The following is an 18,114-nucleotide window of genomic DNA, read 5'->3' as shown; positions in this document are numbered from 1 at the left end:
AATACATGTTTGTTTTATTAAAACAGACCTAGATTAGTGAGGGAAAGAGGGTATGAAAGAAAGTTTGACCAAATTCTGATTTAGAATCGGCAAGTTATGAAAATTTGAAGGTGTTACCAGTCAAACAGAAATTGTGGAATCTGTGATATAGCATGATGACATGTAAGGTCACTGCAATTTTTCTCATTTTGAAACATTTGCCTGACTTCGATCTTCACTTGACCCAGGCAATCAGGCAAGTGCTTAATGCAGGACCTTGGATTTATCTTTTCTTTTGCCCTGATACAGGAGAAAATCTTGTGGAGTGAAGGAGCACTGAGGAAGAGAGAAAGCAGCTCTGAAACATACAATCAACTTCTAGAGCATCCCTGCAGCTTGAAGTAGCATCCTCCGTTGCCGGGCGTCGGCCATGTTTGACGAGAACCGGAAGGTGTGGGTGCCCCACCTGGAGCATGGATTCCAGCTGGGGCGCATCATCGACATTGGAGTCGATGGCATCACTGTACAACCGGAAACGGGAAAGGTAGGTCATCTTTTGAAGAGGCATACAACTGTACATTCATCTTTCATCTTTGGCTGCTATAGGTGGGGATGCATGATCCTTGCAATTATCTGTAGCAGGTGCTTTGGAAAGTGTCATTGTGCAGCTATGAAAGTACATTTGTCTTACATCATTTTGACAAAGCACACTGTATGATAGGATTATGACACCAAATTTATTCCACTGATGTTTTGTTTCCATGCTATGGTTACTGAGAGAACGACAGATCACCGTCGATACATCTTATTGAAGCTCTGTAGCATAATTAGTCTAACTCATCCACTGATATTCATTAAATAGTCAGGAAATGCAGCTACAGTAGTGGCAAAGATGTACCAGTGTTACCTCTGCTTCTAGCCACAGGTCTGTTCAGTGCATGGCAAACAGATTAAAGGGAATTTCATCCCAAACATGTGAATTCAGTAAGTGTAAGAATCTATAACACACACTGAAGTTTGTGGAAAATTGTGGAGTCTGTTCAAAAAGTGTAGTCAAATGTGTGTGCCTGTCATCACTAAATAGAAGGCTGAAACAATTTGTAATGTTGCAGTTAGTGGAAGTGGAACAATGCCAAAATATAAAGAGAATTCTACAAAATATTATTTTCTATTTGCAAATGAAAAGTACACATTCCCTCGCCTTATTACTGATATAATTAAGTGTATGTAAAGGTGAATATCATTCCCCCTGCCTTCTGAAGGAGGTAAGTCAAATGCTCATTCATTATGTTAGAAAAATAAATATTATCTTTCTCTGATGTGCTCTATTATTTTTTCTTCGTGCAGTAAATTCATGTAAACATTTGGGGTAAATTTCCCTTTAACAAGCATAACCCCTTACACCTGCATTGTACCCCTCAGCATAATTGCGGTTAAAAGATTACATTATATCAGTCGGCAGGAAATGGTACTGACTGTATGTGTCAGTATTCTTCCTTGACCACACAGCTGATGAATCATGAACAGCAGGGGTCTTGAAAACTTGTGACTCTCAGTTGTAAGGCATGCTTGAGAGTTTCAGTCCAATGTAGCTTAAATATAAATGATGAAGTTTTTATGTATGTTAGTAAACTTTGGATTATTTGTCATGGCAATTCATTGCCATAGAAATATTCTCATTGTACGATTGGAAGATGGCTTTGAGTTATTTCACTTGGCTTGCCATACACTGTAAAGCTGTACATCACTGTCCCATTTTGATTACATCTTTAATATGCCTATAAATAATTCTCAAAAGACACACATGGATGTTTAATGTGGATAAACAATCAAAATCTACAAAATACACAGAGGATTCTGTGTCTTAGCTTCATGCTTCTTGAAATCCATTTCAACTTGATTTTAAATTGCAAAGAGAAGAAATGGTGAAGATGTTCTTTGTAGGTAATACCCTAAATAATTTTAAAGGTAGGGAATCCCATTTGCACGCCTTAAATGAAGAGTTGTATAAATACAGTGGTATGTTGAAGAGAATATCATTTTAGAAACTCCCATAAAGTATTGAAAGTGGAAGGTAACATTTAGTACATTTTTTTGACCGTTAGATTTTGAATTGAATTGTTTTCGGGGCTCACCGTAAATTCCAGTACATTACTAGGCTATCACTGTACCTTTGCAGACCCATGTATTGCATGTGTGTCCATCATGTATATTTTGTGAAGAAAGTTCATCAACACTTACAAACATTTCTATAAAAAAAACATTCTTACCACACACTCTATATGTTATTACATCAGCTCTTGTACTTTTAGATTTGTGTTTATAGATCACAAATACAGAAGAATGCAACAAAAAGGCTTAAGTATGGCTGACACACAGAACTACTGAGTAGTTGAGTTTTGTGCATTATTCAAATTTTAGATAACTGTTGACTTCCAAATTTCTAAGCAGTGGCCTAAGCAAGTCCCCTGAGGTTCATATTTAATGTTTTGCTGCATTTTGGGAGGTCTGTAAAAGGTATCCCCTACCTTTAAGGTGTTTTGCTGCAGAAAGTGAGTTGTTAAACCAATTACTCAGTTTAAAGTCTTTTTTGTTTTCAGAGATTAAAAGGAGAATAAGGCACTTGTGTGTTGTGTGCATCTTTTTTTTTTCATGAAGTTGCAACAGTGGCAAGTTTGTTAGCTCCTATTCAAGACATTCCCCCTTTCTTCTTCATTTTCTTCTTCTTGTGTTTTACTGTATGTTATAGTCTTCAATGGACAACCTGCAGAATAAGGAACTATCTATAAAACAAAGAGCAAAAATAATATTTGTCCAACTGTTTGTAGTGAATATTATACACCCTGCAAACAGCCATTGGAAATGACATTAGCGTGGGAAGACCACTGACAGATTGTTTTGCTCCACCCGCCTCAGTCTTTTGTTTTGTTTCTGTTTTGTCTTGTGTGTGTGTGTGTGTGTGTGTGTGTGTTTTGGGGGGATATCACACTTTACATATACTATGTACTGACATTGTAGAAATGATTGAGCACTTTGAGTGAGTATCTTGGTATCACTTTCAAGTTTCTATGCTACCTAACTCGATTGACATGCACTAGTATTCACCTCAGGATGACATGGTTCAGCCAATCAATAACATCTGACATGTGAAGAGGGTCATCAAGCTTGTTCAATACCTTTGTTAAATATTCATGAATGCAATGTACATTGTATTCAGTATCAGGAATTCTTGCGGGATTGTCATTTTTGTGGCACCCTATGCAACTTTTGCATTCAAGAAACCTATTAGCCTTGAAAGATCTGGACACAAAAGTGAATTTGCTTCTAAAATGTAAGCTGGGGAAAATATTACATGCTTGTACTGTAGAGCAGCTAGCTTGTCGTGCAGAAATTCAAATTTGCATAGTAACAAAATCTCTTTATTATAAGGTGGTAAAATTTGCTGACGATACTGTGTTTGAAAGACCATTATTAAGACATTTGCATGCAGCTTCAAGTATTATAGCTACATTTTTTTTTTCAAATAATTGTTGTTTTAATAGTCGCCTTGATGCAAAACTTAATAGCTGTATTCATATCAGCTGATTCCCATGTTGAGTATATGTGTGCATTTACAAAACACATGCAAAGCATAGGCTTTGATTGTTCTGACCTGTTTTGACAATGTATTTGACCATTTTGACAATTTATATTTGACCATCTGAGGTAAACCTCACAACAAAGTGACTGAAAGGAACACAAGACTAAACCATGTATGCAGGGAATGATGGTAAATAGTTTTCAGTGAGGAGAGCGTGTATAATAGTCTGATGCCATGCTGCTGTTTGCTTCTCTCTTCAGACGAGGTTTACATTTGGCTAGGGTAAACACCCACTGGGCTTGATGTAGAATTCGCTGGGCATATGGCTTCGAGAGACGTGGCGAAAAGTCCAAAAGGCATAATTTGCGTTTTGGTGACACTCCCTCATACCGTGTGCTATTAACACTTAATGCAACTAGAGAATCCACCTGCTTGGTGATTTTGTGTCATGGGTTTCAGAGGGGGTCGGGGGTGTTGCCTCCTTAGTCAAAAGAAACCTTGTTTTGCTTGAAATTGGTAGGATTAAAGCACAGATCAGCAAAAGCTTTTTTTAAATATAAATCCCACAAATGATTGGACCCAGTCAAATATCTTCAATGTCCCATACATTTCCAAAATAATGATAGTGTGCAAATAGGGATCAATTTGCTCAAAATAAGTAATGAACACTTTCCTTGTGACCTAGGTACAGTAGTGATAATGCCTTTAACTTTTGCAGTTCCATCATAATGGTAATTGTTTTTGAACATTAATAAAACACAACTCAATACATACAGTGTACATTGTACATTGTACATTTATGAATACATTGTACGTTGTATAAGACTATAATACAAAGTGCATGGGGAATGCAGGGCCTAGGGCAAGATGACAGGCTTGATGATTATAAATGAACATTGTCTTGAAAAATTCAGATTGTGATCATACTAATCAGACTAATGAGAATCCCAGACAATATAAATTATCCTTGAAATAATTAATATATCACTGAAATGCACTGAAGCACAAACATGTTGTTCTACACCCCCATTAGGTGCATTTTATTATTGTACATTACAGTGTACATGTAATGTATATCATTGCCATAATTGTGATAATCAAGGCAATGTACAGTCAACGGAGATCATTTGTTTGTGTCAACAAATACATATTCTTTGGGGATTGGCTCATTGCTTACAAGTACGTGAATGAGTGTAATGTTCTTTGTTGCTTCATTTAGTGTGGAATCCCTTTTAACTGACAGAAAATGCTGTGCTGCAGCACTTTGCCAATAAGGACATTGATTAAATGTTAAGCTTCATAGGTACATGTCGTACATTAGTACTGCAGCTTCCTGTTATAGCGAATCATATTTCACTGATAACAGGAATATCCTTGGCCACAATTTCAGTAAATGTACAAATGTAGAGTGAAATTATAAAACAATCTATTGCATTTTGGTTAAGTGCTGATTAAAGCTGCTGAAAAACCCCACAGAAAATGAGGTATATTTTTAATCATAACTTCAAAAATATTTTTTATTATCTTTAATACAGGTTAGGTGTTGGGAGACCTGTTTTGTTTTACTCCATGTTGATCTCAACATGATGCCTATCCCATTTTGCAGTGAAACTCTTCAAGTACAAGTGTTTCCATTGACTTCAACATGAGTTACCTGAAAAATGGTTTTGAGTCGAGAGTTAATTACGTATGTATTATTCAGATGACAACATGTGCATCCAGTACCATGTATGATACATGTACCTGTACTAAAGGTGTGGCTATACACTGTAAAAGGAGACTGAAGAGTGGTGAAAATGATTTCCAAGAAGAGAGAGAGAGAGAGAGAGAAGAGAGGAGCCTCTTACCATGGTGGTGATGGAAGACAGCTCAGTTTCCATGGCAACCACAGAATTAATGCAATCCCAGCAACCTCGGTTATTATGTTGCTCTTGTGTACACACAGTCTAAGAAATGCACACACCTTTACCATTGGGAAAAAGACACATTCAGTGCAATACATGTACAAAATATGTCAATGTGTTACTGCATATTTTGTTGGTGTACAAGTTGCAGTCTACAGTGTGATGTATGCAGATGAGTTTGATGCCTCCTTGCTGTTGCATGCCTACGGCAACAGATTTTTGTCCCCTCATTGATATAAATTGTTAGAACAATTTAACAAATCTGATCAGTGGCAAAGCTTGTAGAACAAAATTTGAGTAGGATATCTTTCATTACTATTACAGTGACAGTGACAGACATACAATGTAAACAACTGTAGTAACGATATGGATATCATAAGCCCTATCTGTTTGTTGTTGTTGTTGTTGTTTTTTAAAGTAAACAGATAGATTATATCTCTAGATTAGGACCACAAGCTTCAGCCACAAATTACAATCGTGTACAATTTTGTATGTCACAGGTACACACAATGTTATGTTCCCCAGCCCCCCCCCCCCCCCCCCCCCCCCCCCCCCCCCCCCCCGTAGACTGGCTGCTTACAAGTACAATGTATTCATTCGTTTACCTTCCAAGTACTCAGTAATATGAGCTACTGTAAAACATGATATATTCGCGGCATTAATTCTTCGCGAATTGGAGCGGACGGCCTTTTTTGCGGCATGAAATTTTCGCGAACTGCCACTGGCATTCAGTGCATTCAGTTAATTTCGCGAGTCTTCACGCTCGCGAAATTCGCGAAATTAAAATGCACACGAACGTTTCTCGTTTTACGGTATTCCATTCATCTTTTTCCTGAATGCATCACTATGGATTGACTTACATGTTGCATTGTGGGATAGACCTTGGCAAGCTTTCTGTTTCATGAATTATCATTATGAAAGGAATTGTAAACAAGGGGCAGTGGGTGTCATAGTAAGGGGGAAAATCTGGTGAAACAGGTGTCATATCAATATCTGAAGATATACATGTATTCAAGCTGTGAAGAAATCGTGAGTCAAAACTGATTGATTTTCTTCACCCATTTTCGTTCGTGAGCACCTGTCTTCCAAGCTGAAAATGAAAAGTTGTTCTGGGGATGCAAATCACTGCACAAGTGCAGTGCAACACTTGGTCATTATATGCCTGTCTTTGTGAGCAGGGTGTTTCTTGTCGACAGATTTGTCTGGTAACTGAACATTTAGACTTTGAGGTTGTTTGAGTGTTTTGGGGTTTTTTCTTCTAATTTTTCATTATGGTGTTTATCGTTCATCCTGCCTTGGAGGAAAAAGACAATGACACGTGATAAAGTCAAATCGTAAGAATTTAAAACCACACGAAAATATTAACTCTGATCCTGATGTGAATATGTGTGCATGGATACATTTCTCCCTTCAGTACTGTAATCCACAATCAGCGAAAACTAACCACTTATGAAGATGTCGAGAAGTCCCGACTGCAAAAATTTAGACTCACATAAAATGTGACCGTGCACCTCAAAACGAACATAAAGTCGCACACACTGATTTTTCGTGAGGACTGAAAATAAGTGAAATGGGTCAACATAGCCGAACTTGACTTTTTCATATTTTCTGAAAGAGCAGGTCTTCTTTTACAATATGCTAAAATTTGGTATCATAAAACGGGCAGGAAAGTGTGTTTTTTTTAGCAGTTTATCTTGAACATTTTTGGTAGAATAGTGTGATTAGGTGTGTCTTTAAACTCCCTTTTTCATTTCTGAAAAACCTTGTCCACACTCTTCGCTTTCAACTCTAATAACTTTTGAAAGGATAGTGCTACTGCTTTGAAAGTTGGCATTAATTATGGACATAATGTGTTAATGAGGCATTCTTAATTTCAGTTTAATCTGAAAATCCCTTCATTGTTGGTACTCCAGTGGTTTACTTCCTGTTTTTTGTCCCATTCATCGCACAGCCAGCACGGTTTGGTAAAGATTAAGCACTTGAATAGACACTGTACTTCAGAGCCTCTTTTCTCAGTTCACACTTTTCCTGAGTTTGTGCTTTCTTTCCAATATTTAGATAGGTTAGGAGAGTCCATTTGATTTGAGTTATACATCATTTTAAAGCTTAAAGTCTGCTCTTTCAGAATATGGTCTTAACTAAAAATTCATGTCTGGCGACTTTTTGTTTGTTTTGAGATGCAGGGTCACATATGGTGTATACAGTGTATTCACTCTTAATACTTTTTTATCCTTCACTATATTTCAGGCCGTCAGTGCTGCTTATGACAGAGTCTTTCCAGCAGAGGATGATGAAGCAAAGACGGTGGACGACAACTGTAAGTGCAAAAAGAAATGAATAAATAAATGAATGGATGAATGAATGCATGCATGAATGAATGAATGAATAAATAGATAAATAAAATAAAAAAGAATGGTATGACTTTAGCAAAAGACAAGTCTGTTTCTTTGTGAAGATACAGTGAATGTGTAAAATCACATTTTGATTGTTGATGCCTCAATAGATGAAATCCTGTTCAAACAATTACATACAATGATTGGTCAGTATGGAATGTGACCATCTATAACATTGCTGTAATGGTGACGTTTAAAACAAAATGCCAATAACGAAAATTTCTCTACACCGTGCATACTACATGTACGACAACATTTACAATATTGTGTATTATGTCTCGAATGTCATCATGCGATTGATCAATGTATTTTTGATCCACCATGTGTCGAGTGCTTTGGGTATCAGTCTCATAGACCACGTTGTAAATCACGCCCACTGCAGTAATATACTGTTCATCTTCAGTGCTAGTACAATGTAAACATCTTTGTTGAACAAAATTTGTACTATTTTTCAAGATTTGTTGGAGGAATATATTTATCATGAACTGTTTGGTGCCACCAGTGAAATTATGATTCTTCGGTGACAGAAATTGCCCCAATATATATTTTCTTCAGAGCCTCGAGATCCAACATTTCAATTGGAGCCTCTCAGTGCATGGAGTATCCATAGTATCCAATAATCCTATCAGCAAGACTGTATTGCAGAATAAATGCAAATCCACTTCAGTTCTATTTGTATTCTCAGATTGTTCATGTGTTAGACGTGTGAGATCCACATTCCAGATGTCGGAGATAAGGACTGAGCAATGTGGTTTTATCACTGACTGTCATCATAGGAAAAATGCAGCAGTGCGACAAAATGATACAATCTTTAGAGTCACAGTGTATTATTTGACAATAACACAAAACACACACATATATATTCACGCACACACACACACACACTCACACACATATTATACTTGTACACAAAGGAACTGAACAAAAAAAAAAAAAATGAAAGTCGGAGCTATTGTTGTTGTACAGTTATTGTGCCTGGCATTGACCATCACCGTCCTTCACAGGTGATACACTCATATGCCATAAAATTTCTCTGTTGATTTTCTGCCTTGTGTATATGTGTGTGTGTGTGTGTGTGTGTGTGTGTGTGTGTGTGTGTGTGTGTGTGTGTGCGTGTGTACATAAATCTGTGTGCTGTCATGGCTGTCATATTGCAGGGACCCTTGCGTAGAACTTTGTGCATGTGGTGTATTGGAGTTGGAATGGTAATGGTAGAAATGTCTATTGAAGTGGCATGCATGATTATAGCGTAGGCTTTCACCTTGATCGCCGCAGCTCAAAAGTTGAACTTGGCATTTATTTTCATACTGATGACTAATCATACACACAAATGGTGTGTGTTAACATTAAAAATGCTCAGAAAAGAGCTATATTTAGGTAACACGGTACACATGTGTAGTTCAAAAGTGGGTAGTGATCATGATATCATACAATATACCTTAAAAAAGACTAAAAATTCTTATTGATCCTGTTGTTATTTTGATTTTGTGCATGCTCCACATATTGATTTGATGGTTTGATATGTCTGGAGAAGAGAAAGAGATCAATGCTAATATATTTCACACACATCTGTTATGTGTGCATGGTAATTTATCTAGAATTTGTATAAAGATTGATCATAATTGTATGCAGAACTTACCCTGCAGAAATATGATTATAGAGTTTACAGACAAACTTAACTCAAACACACACACACACACAAATGTCTTCAAAATTGTACAATTTGATAAATGAACAGGAAATATACATATCATGCATTATGAGTAACCATTAATACGCTTTTTGTTTTTCATGTGAAAAGTACTGGAAATATTTTATGATTGTTACGATGGTAACAGTGGTTATTAATAATGCAGCATGTTTTATGCGAAAAGTACTGGTAATATTTTATGAGTAGATTTCCCTGTGTGTAAGTACCATAAAATCTTTATCCCCATCAACTGTTCTGAGGGTAGATTTCTATCGAACCATTCCATTTGATTTTGTCCTGTGGTTGTTGAATAATGCAAGATAGATTTATCAGTGGATTTGCTTTCAACAACTTGTAGGCACGGTTTAGATTTACAAAATTCGTATCATAGATAATGAGTGAATATATGAATAGATTTTGATATTAAAAAAAAAAGAATGAATGAACAGGTAGATGGATGGATGAATAATCATCTAGATGACTACAAGTAAAATTTGCAGAATAAATTACAGAAAAATACATGTCTAGTCCTGTCCAGGTCCTATTGACTCAAATTTGAGCCATCTGTGGCATTTATCAACTTTAGGCGTTTTCACATCAGCTCGATGTTGCCAAATAGCGCGCTATTTTCTGACTTGGGAAATTAACCTAACGAAATAGCGCGCTATTTGATAATGTGAACACAAATTAGCGCGCTAATTGTATCGCTTTGGTCGAGAAAATTTCTCGAGTCCAACTCGGGATATTTCTGAAATAACGGGATAGTAGCGCACTATTTGATAATATGAAAACGACTCGAGAAATTAGCGCGATGCTTCCCATTATGCCTAGTGTGTGTGACCCGATCAATGGAGTGAAACTGCACACAAGTCATGAGGAATTTTTGAGAGGGCACACACGTTACTGATGCTGTTTGCACATACTCGGCTGTCGAATTAGCTCGAAAAAAATTTGGACTAATTCTCTTCAGGCTGATGTGAACAAGAAATGAAATAGCGCTCTAATTCGCAATCGCGAAAAATTTCTCGAGCTTGGATTTTTATCGGGCTGATGTGAAAACGCCTGTACACTCTATGGTGATAGTGTCATTCCATGCCTTGAGTGAAGGCCCTTTTCGTCTTAAAAGCTATAGTGTATGAATGTCACCGTATGCCCTGAAAGAGCTCTAAAAATGGATGGAAAAAAGGCTGTAATTTACCACTTCTTCATATCCCAACAGTTTAAAGATAAATTTGGTACTCGCTGTTGTTCCAAATTCTGCAACCTCCAGACTCACTTCTCTTTTTTTTTCTTGTTTTAGAGATTAATGTACAATATTCGTACAAAAACAGGCCTCTGTCATATCACGATGCAGATCTCTTTTAAAGCATTACTTTGCCTTTCGACTCTGCATAATTTGTGAGATATGCTCTATATTTCTCCACTTTCTTGGCAGGTTCCTTGATGTACCTGAATGAGGCCACTCTGCTCAACAACCTCAGGCTACGCTACAAGAAAAACCAGATTTATGTAAGTAGTGTGTTGCCATGGCAGCAAGACAAAAGATGTTGTCACCATCAGAAAATTTCTAATTTGTCATCCTTCATGACTTCTCCCTCTCTCTGTCTCTTTTTTTTTTCGGGGGGGGGGGGGGAGGGGGGGGGGCTTTTAAGGGATGTTCTTCATGGAGAATTGAACTCAAATCAGCTCTGATCAGAAAATGCCATTCAAGTGAAGATTGAAATTACATAAACTGGATATACAATGGGCTAAGTTATTGTTTTTTTGTTTTTATTTTTGTTTTTTGTTTTTTTTAGCTCAGTGTTGATTCTATTTGATTATTAGCTCACCTGAGCCAAAGGCTCAAGTGAGCTATTGCGATCGCCCTTCGTCCGGCGTCCGGCGTGCGTCGTGCGTCGTGCGTCGTCCGTCGTGCGTCGTCCGTCGTCCGTCGTCCGTCGTGCGTAAACTTTTTACATTTTCATCTTCTTCTAGAAAACCCTAAGACCGATTTTCATCAAACTTGGCAGGTAGCATCCCTAGGGGGTTAGGAACTCAATTTGTTTAAAATGGGCACCATGCCCCACCCAGGGGGCCCAGGGGGGCCCAAACCCCCCAAAATTAAGGAATCTGTAAAAATCTTCTTCTCTAGAACCAGAAGTGATAGAGCTAAGTTAATACTATGAGTTAGTACATTGATGACTGTAGTTTCAAGTTTGTTCATGGCAGAATCAGGGGTGCCCCCCTTGGGACCCAGGGGAGGGGGTGGGGAGGGGTCCTAATGGGGCCTAAATTGTACATTTTCATCTTCTTCTTGAGAACCCCATGACCAATTTTCACCAAACTTGGCAGGTAGCATCCCTAGGGGGTTAGGATCTCAATTTGTTAAAATGGGCACCATACCCCACCTAGGGGCCCCCAGGGGGCCCAAACCCCCCAAAATGAAGGAATCTTTAAAAATCTTCTCTAGAATCAGAAGTTATAGAGCTAAGATAATACTATAAGTGAGTACATTAATGACTGTAGTTTCAAGTTTGTTCATAGCAGATCCAGGGGTGCCCCTCTTTGGGGCGGGGGGGGGGGGGGGGGGGGGGTTGGGAAGGTCCAAATGGGGGCCTGAATTGTACATTTTCATCTTCTTCCTGAAAACCTCATGATGGATTTTCGTCAAACTTGGCAGGTAGCATCCCTAGGGGGTCAGGATCTCAATTTATCAAAATGGGCACCATGCCCCACCCAGAGGACCCCAGGGGGCCCCAATCCCCCCAAATTAAGGAATCTTAAAAAAACTTGGGCCCTTATTGTACATTTTCATCTTCTACTTGAGAATGCCTGGTCAAATTTTAGTAGAGCTGTGAATAATATACAAATGATGCACAGGATAGAGTGCGTTAGTGTAGGCGTAGTGCACTCGAGGGTATTTACAATTGTGAAACATGCACGAGGCGAAGCCGAGTGCATGTTGCACTACATTGTAAATACCCGAGAGTGAGCTACGCCTAATCCTGTGCATCATTTGTTTTATAAAATGGGTCGAAAATTCGAAAACTAACATCATTTTTTCAGCGTTTTTCACGTACCTTTGTGGGTCAAGACGTCCGAAGATGTTCGTCCCAAACTTTTACGCGCGTCGCACTCGCGGAAGTCCCGCACATACAGTACAGTGTGTATTTGAGTATAATGGGGGGTTGGGTTTCCGGACACCCGCATGAAAACTTACTTATTTTACATAGAATATGCACCCTTTACCTTAAAGACTTGATATAGACTCCTCATATAGGCCTACTAGACAACATACTCTGAAAACGGCGTGAGAATTAACCTGCTAAATCGTTGGATTTGCTCTTCAAAGTGACTCCATGTACGCGTCCGGTCCCATAACGCTTGGTCTACTGTACTGTACAAAGTGTACGTATAGTACAGTATACGTACGTACGCCACATATGTTATGCACAAGGGAAGACAGGCCGGCCGGCCGGCAGCCCGAACTAGAAGTTGTTTACAGGATTGACAGCGCGTACGCGTATGCATGCAATTCATCAAAGGAGCCGCCGCGCGCACAGACGATCGGCAATCTACCATAGGATTACAGGCAGTGCAGTTGTACTGAAGTAAAGGAAGGAGGTGTGTCTCATTTCAGCGCTTCCTATTGGCTACATTCTTGAACCCATTTTATAATTTAGATTAGTGACTGCGTGAAAGGTGAACTTGCGATACTCAGGTGAGCGCTAGACCCGCGGGTCTCTTCTTCTTCTTGAGAATCCCATCACTGATTTTCACCAAACTTGGCAGGTAGCATCCCTAGGGGATTGGGATCCCAATCAGTTCAAATGGGCACCATGGCCCACCTGAGGAGCCTACAGGGGGCCACAACCCCCAAAATCAAGGAATCTTTAAAACTCTTCTCTAGAACATGATAGAGCTGGGTTAATACTATGAGTTAGTACATTGATGATGTAGTTTCAAGTTTGTTCATGGCCTAATCAGGAGTGCCATCCCCCCCCCCCCCCCCCCCCCCCCCCCCCCCCGTTGGACCCAGGGAGGGTGTTGGGAGGGGTCCTAATGGGGCCTAAATTGTATATTTTCATCTTCTTCTTGAGAAAAGTACCCCTTGACTGATTTTTACTCAACTTGGCAGGTAGCATCCCCAGGGAGATAGGATCTCAATTTGTTCAGATGGGCACCATGCCCCACCTGGGGGACCTTGGGGGGGGGGGATGGAACAACTATCCAAAATCAGTGACCTGTGTATTATTTGTATAATATCAGTATTGTACTTCCACCACAGGTGTCTGTATTTCAACGAATAAAAGACTGACGGCTGGGTGAAATGAACCTGATATTAGTAACTTAGTAGCACTTATTAACTCTTAAACTGCCCCTTCACCCAAGTTTGCAATGTTCTTTAGGTAGACATCTACAAGAATCGTGGAAGGTAAATTTGCGATGCTCAGGTGAGCGCGTGACCCGTGGGTCTCTTGTTCATAATTCTGGTAGGATTGAGCCAGTATTAGCTCATGACTCTATGTGTGATGAGGCAATAGAAGGTAATTGTTCGCTTTGTGCTGGAAATAATTTTGCAGTTTACAATAATGCTTTTGTGTCTACAACTGCACATTTAAAGTTTTGTGACATGTGAGACACCTGTACATATGCAATGAATGTCACATACATGTTCATACATGTGTAAGTGAAATATGAAATGAAAAATGCATGTAGGAAAGCTTTGTTAGATTGGAACTGTATAGTGTAAATAGAGCAATACTTGCGGATTTGTCCTTACATGCATTTGTCATAAGTTTTTAATGTTATGATCCCTTTACTCTACCACAAATAATTGTTTGTGCAGCATATATTTAGTAACATATATACATGAAAGATACACGGTAATTTCTGTATTGTAAAAAGCTTTAAAGGGTATGTACAGTTCTGGTTGAGGTGAGGATTTAGCTTTTAACGTTTTGCGAGATATTCAGAAACCACTCTATGAGAAGTCAAAGAGCATGCAATTCTAAGGGGTATCAAAAGTTCATTTGATGAAAAATCGTTTTTGAAATGGCTGAGATATCCAAAAACAAGGTGAAACAAAGAGATCCTAATAAAAGGCATGGCCTGTCGCCTTTTATTATCATCACTTTTTTGGATATCTCAGCCATTTGAAAACCAATTTTCATCAAATAAACATTGAATCCTTCTTAAAATTACATGCTCTTTCATATTTCAAAAGAGGTTTCTCATTATCCCACTTAGGAATGTTCAAAACATGAATCCCCACCTCAACCAGTACTGTACAGTCCCTTTAATCTGTAATGCTAGAATTTGGATTTATGTCCATTTCTGAAGCACACTGTAGTTTGCCTTAAAAAAGATAGCTGAATTGCATGTTAGAACATCTTTAGACCGAGTCCTGAATGATTTTATAATCGATATATTTTCATGTCTGCATTGATCAATTTTCAGTTTTCATCTCCATAAGAAGATGGCATTATTTAAATTCTTCTGCTTACAGACAGTACCACGTGCAATAAACCAGCAACTTTTTACAGTGTTAAACTACACAAGAGCACAAGGAAAGATGAACTTGCTATTGTGTAGCATCAAAGTACAGTATTAGATGAAGCAGTATAATGGCTATAGTCCTGAATGGTTTACTTAGTAATCTTATTATCACATACTGACAGAATGTCGACTCTTTTTCCACAGGTTGATCATAATTATTTTGACCCTGTCTTGTTTGTCTTTGATACCTCAGACCTACGTGGCAAACATCCTGATCGCCGTGAATCCGTACAAACAGATGGGGGATCTCTACACCTCGGCTACCATCAAGAAGTACCAGGGGAAGTCCCTCGGCGTCCTGCCACCTCATGTATTTGCCATAGGTCAGTCACAACTTGAAACCCGACCATACTTAAAGGCATAATTTACCATTTGCAGATGAAACAAAAAACCAGCATTAGTGCTTTGAAATAGTTCTAAAATGTGAGTTAGGGATAGAAGCAACCACTGTAAAAATGTTAATCAGTAAAATCGATCTTAAGTATTGTTAAATGCTAGTATACAAAATATTTGTAATAAGAATGTTTCCAGACTAAACTGTCAACGGTTACGGTTTATTGAGAAAAATACAGATATCTCCTCATATTTTAGGCTTTATCGTGAAAATTTCATATGATAGGATGTTTTGTGATACGACAGACCTACACACACATATGCATTAAATGTCATATCTTGAAAAAAATTTATTTCACTGTTCCCAAAGGTAAACAGGACCTTTAAAGGGGATGGCTAGTAACTGATCAGTGGGAATCAGTGAGAATGCCGCGGGGTGATTGTTCCAGTCCTTGTTAACAGGCCGTTAACGATCGCCCCATCACTGTACAGGCATGCTAACCTGGAAACATTAAACTGCACATTACTTGAATATGAGACCATTCTGAAGCAAATAATTTTCACACAACAATAGATGTGTAATGTACTCTTAAATGAATCCCACAAGGAGTGGAACAATCATCCCCCAGCATTCCCACTGATTCCCACTGATCAGTTACTAACCATCCCCTTTAATACAAAAGCACTTCACTGGGAAGCTCAAGAAAATCTCATTACTCCCACACACCCATTTTCTTATCAGTTATTATTATTATTTTTTTTATGTTCTTGTCATACTCTTTGTAAGCTTGGTGGAACTCCATTCCAGTTGTGCTGGTCCAACCAATCAATGATATATATATGTGAATTTTTGATTACCCATAGTACAATGCAGCAGGGTTTGTTTTGGTGGTGGTGGTGGTTGTTGTTGTAACTAAATCTACATTACAATATGGCAGTCAAAACATATTACATACTTTAAACTATAGAGCAATTTTATGAAGGTAAGTTTTTGATCTGGTTTTAATAAACATATGCAAGGACATCTAGTTGTGTGTGTGCTTGAAGCGAGTGTATATGTGTATCTGTGTGGATTACGTAATACGTTCTTTGCAGTTTGGCAGCATATGCAGACACCGGAAGGTCTTTTATAAAATTTTATAAAATTACATATCTTCTGGTAGACTTTTGTCAGAGATATTTTATAAGTCCTGTAAATTGCTGATCAAAAGTAATAATACAATTTGAGTGTTAGTCTGATACTTGCATATCACACTACGTTCACAGCACTACCAGATTGCTTTTGAAATGTAGAATTGTTGACTTGATTTCAAATTTGATTAGAATGGATTCAAACTGTTAGTGTGGATTCCGAACTCTCTGATTACTGAGTGTGCAGAGATACACCATAGATATGGAGCATAGTACCTTAGTGGGTTTGGGGGAATTATGGGGATCTGTGCTGGTTTGTTTTGCTTTAAACATTAGTTTGCCAAGCATTATGCACAATTCTCTCATCATATATCTTTGTTTGATTAGCAAGGTTATCATATTTCCATAGGCCTGTAACTCATACATGTAGGATTTGGAAGTCCGATTCAAATTACATTGTTCAATTGAAGATCATTTGTGATTTTTGTTTTTGATGTTGTACTCACCAAAAGAATCATACAAACGTATGCTGATTTTAATGTAAATTGTGCGATTAGGTATATTAGATCAAGAAATGCATTGATTAGGTGAAAATTGTCTGAATTAAAGGTTTAATAAGTTAAGTTAGTGCTTTTGCTGTAGTTGTAATGTAATCATGCACACACAGACTCACACACACATTCCCACGTAGACATTTACACTGTATACATTTGTACGGGCCTTCAAAATGTGTATTGTGTGTAGCACACAATAGTGGTGTAACGTACATTGTACAGGTGTATGAATACTGTCTGATAAATCTTTCCCTCTTCCTCATTACGAGCCCTCTGATCCCACAAATTCAATTAATATCTACCTGGCCATGTGCTCATTTAGATGCTGATGGCTGTTTGCTTAATAACTGGCGAAAGATACGCCGCATGTGGTGGTGGTTTCTCACTGTACACAGATGGGGCGTGTGTGTAACGCCCCAACAGCACGATTACTAGTAGTTTGAAGCATGGCGTGAGGCGTTACCCTGGGTTCAGCGGACATGGACTTTGGCCGTTACACTGATATGTTTACTCTACCCTCAGAGCTCTGAGTCAGACAAAAATTTTCCCCCACATAATAGAGAACTATGACTTCATGATAATATTCAGTTTGTACTTGATTGGTCAAATTACATGAAGATTTGTTATTGCTATCAAACCAATGTGAGGTGATTAAAATGTGCACCTTATCTAATATACCCTGTGATTTTAACTGATATTGAATAGTAAACCGTTTTGTACAAGTGTTAAAAGCCTTAAAAATTCCATGAATTTCTTGTTGTTCAGGTTAACGCCTCTTGCATCAAGTTGTTGTTTTTTCAACTAATTGACAAGTTGCCCTTCATTGACATAATACACACTGATTATTCATGTGTTAAGAGTAATAGCCATGTTCTTAATCTTGTCTTTTTGTTATAAAGTTTTAACTTAAATGCATCTATTCAGATTTATTTTAGCTCTGATTATCAAAGACAACTTAAACAGGAATTATAACGATATCCATGATGACTGAGATTCTTGGGTCTTGTTTCTT

The 18,114-nt window shown here is 38.2% G+C and overlaps 1 protein-coding gene across 1 annotated transcript in view; it reads left to right on the top strand.

Moving 5' to 3' along the window:
- The first annotated feature begins 289 nt into the window (after positions 1–289).
- Positions 290–18,114, top strand: part of LOC139722432 (unconventional myosin-VI-like) — a 58,972-nt gene continuing 41,147 nt past the window's right edge. Inside the window, exons 1-4 of the mRNA XM_071633726.1 lie at positions 290–523; positions 7,711–7,780; positions 10,982–11,055; positions 15,278–15,407. Of these exons, the coding sequence (XP_071489827.1) occupies positions 410–523; positions 7,711–7,780; positions 10,982–11,055; positions 15,278–15,407 (388 nt within the window). The 5' untranslated portion in view covers positions 290–409. The remainder of the gene's footprint in view (positions 524–7,710; positions 7,781–10,981; positions 11,056–15,277; positions 15,408–18,114) is intronic.

This window comes from Diadema antillarum, unplaced genomic scaffold, assembly GCF_040938485.1.
Source record: "Diadema antillarum isolate AM-2024a unplaced genomic scaffold, OU_Dant_1.0 scf00000165, whole genome shotgun sequence".
NCBI classification, from domain to species: Eukaryota; Metazoa; Echinodermata; class Echinoidea; order Diadematoida; family Diadematidae; genus Diadema; species Diadema antillarum.
Note: the sequence above shows the minus strand (reverse complement) of the source record. Positions and strands in the feature narration are given on the sequence as shown.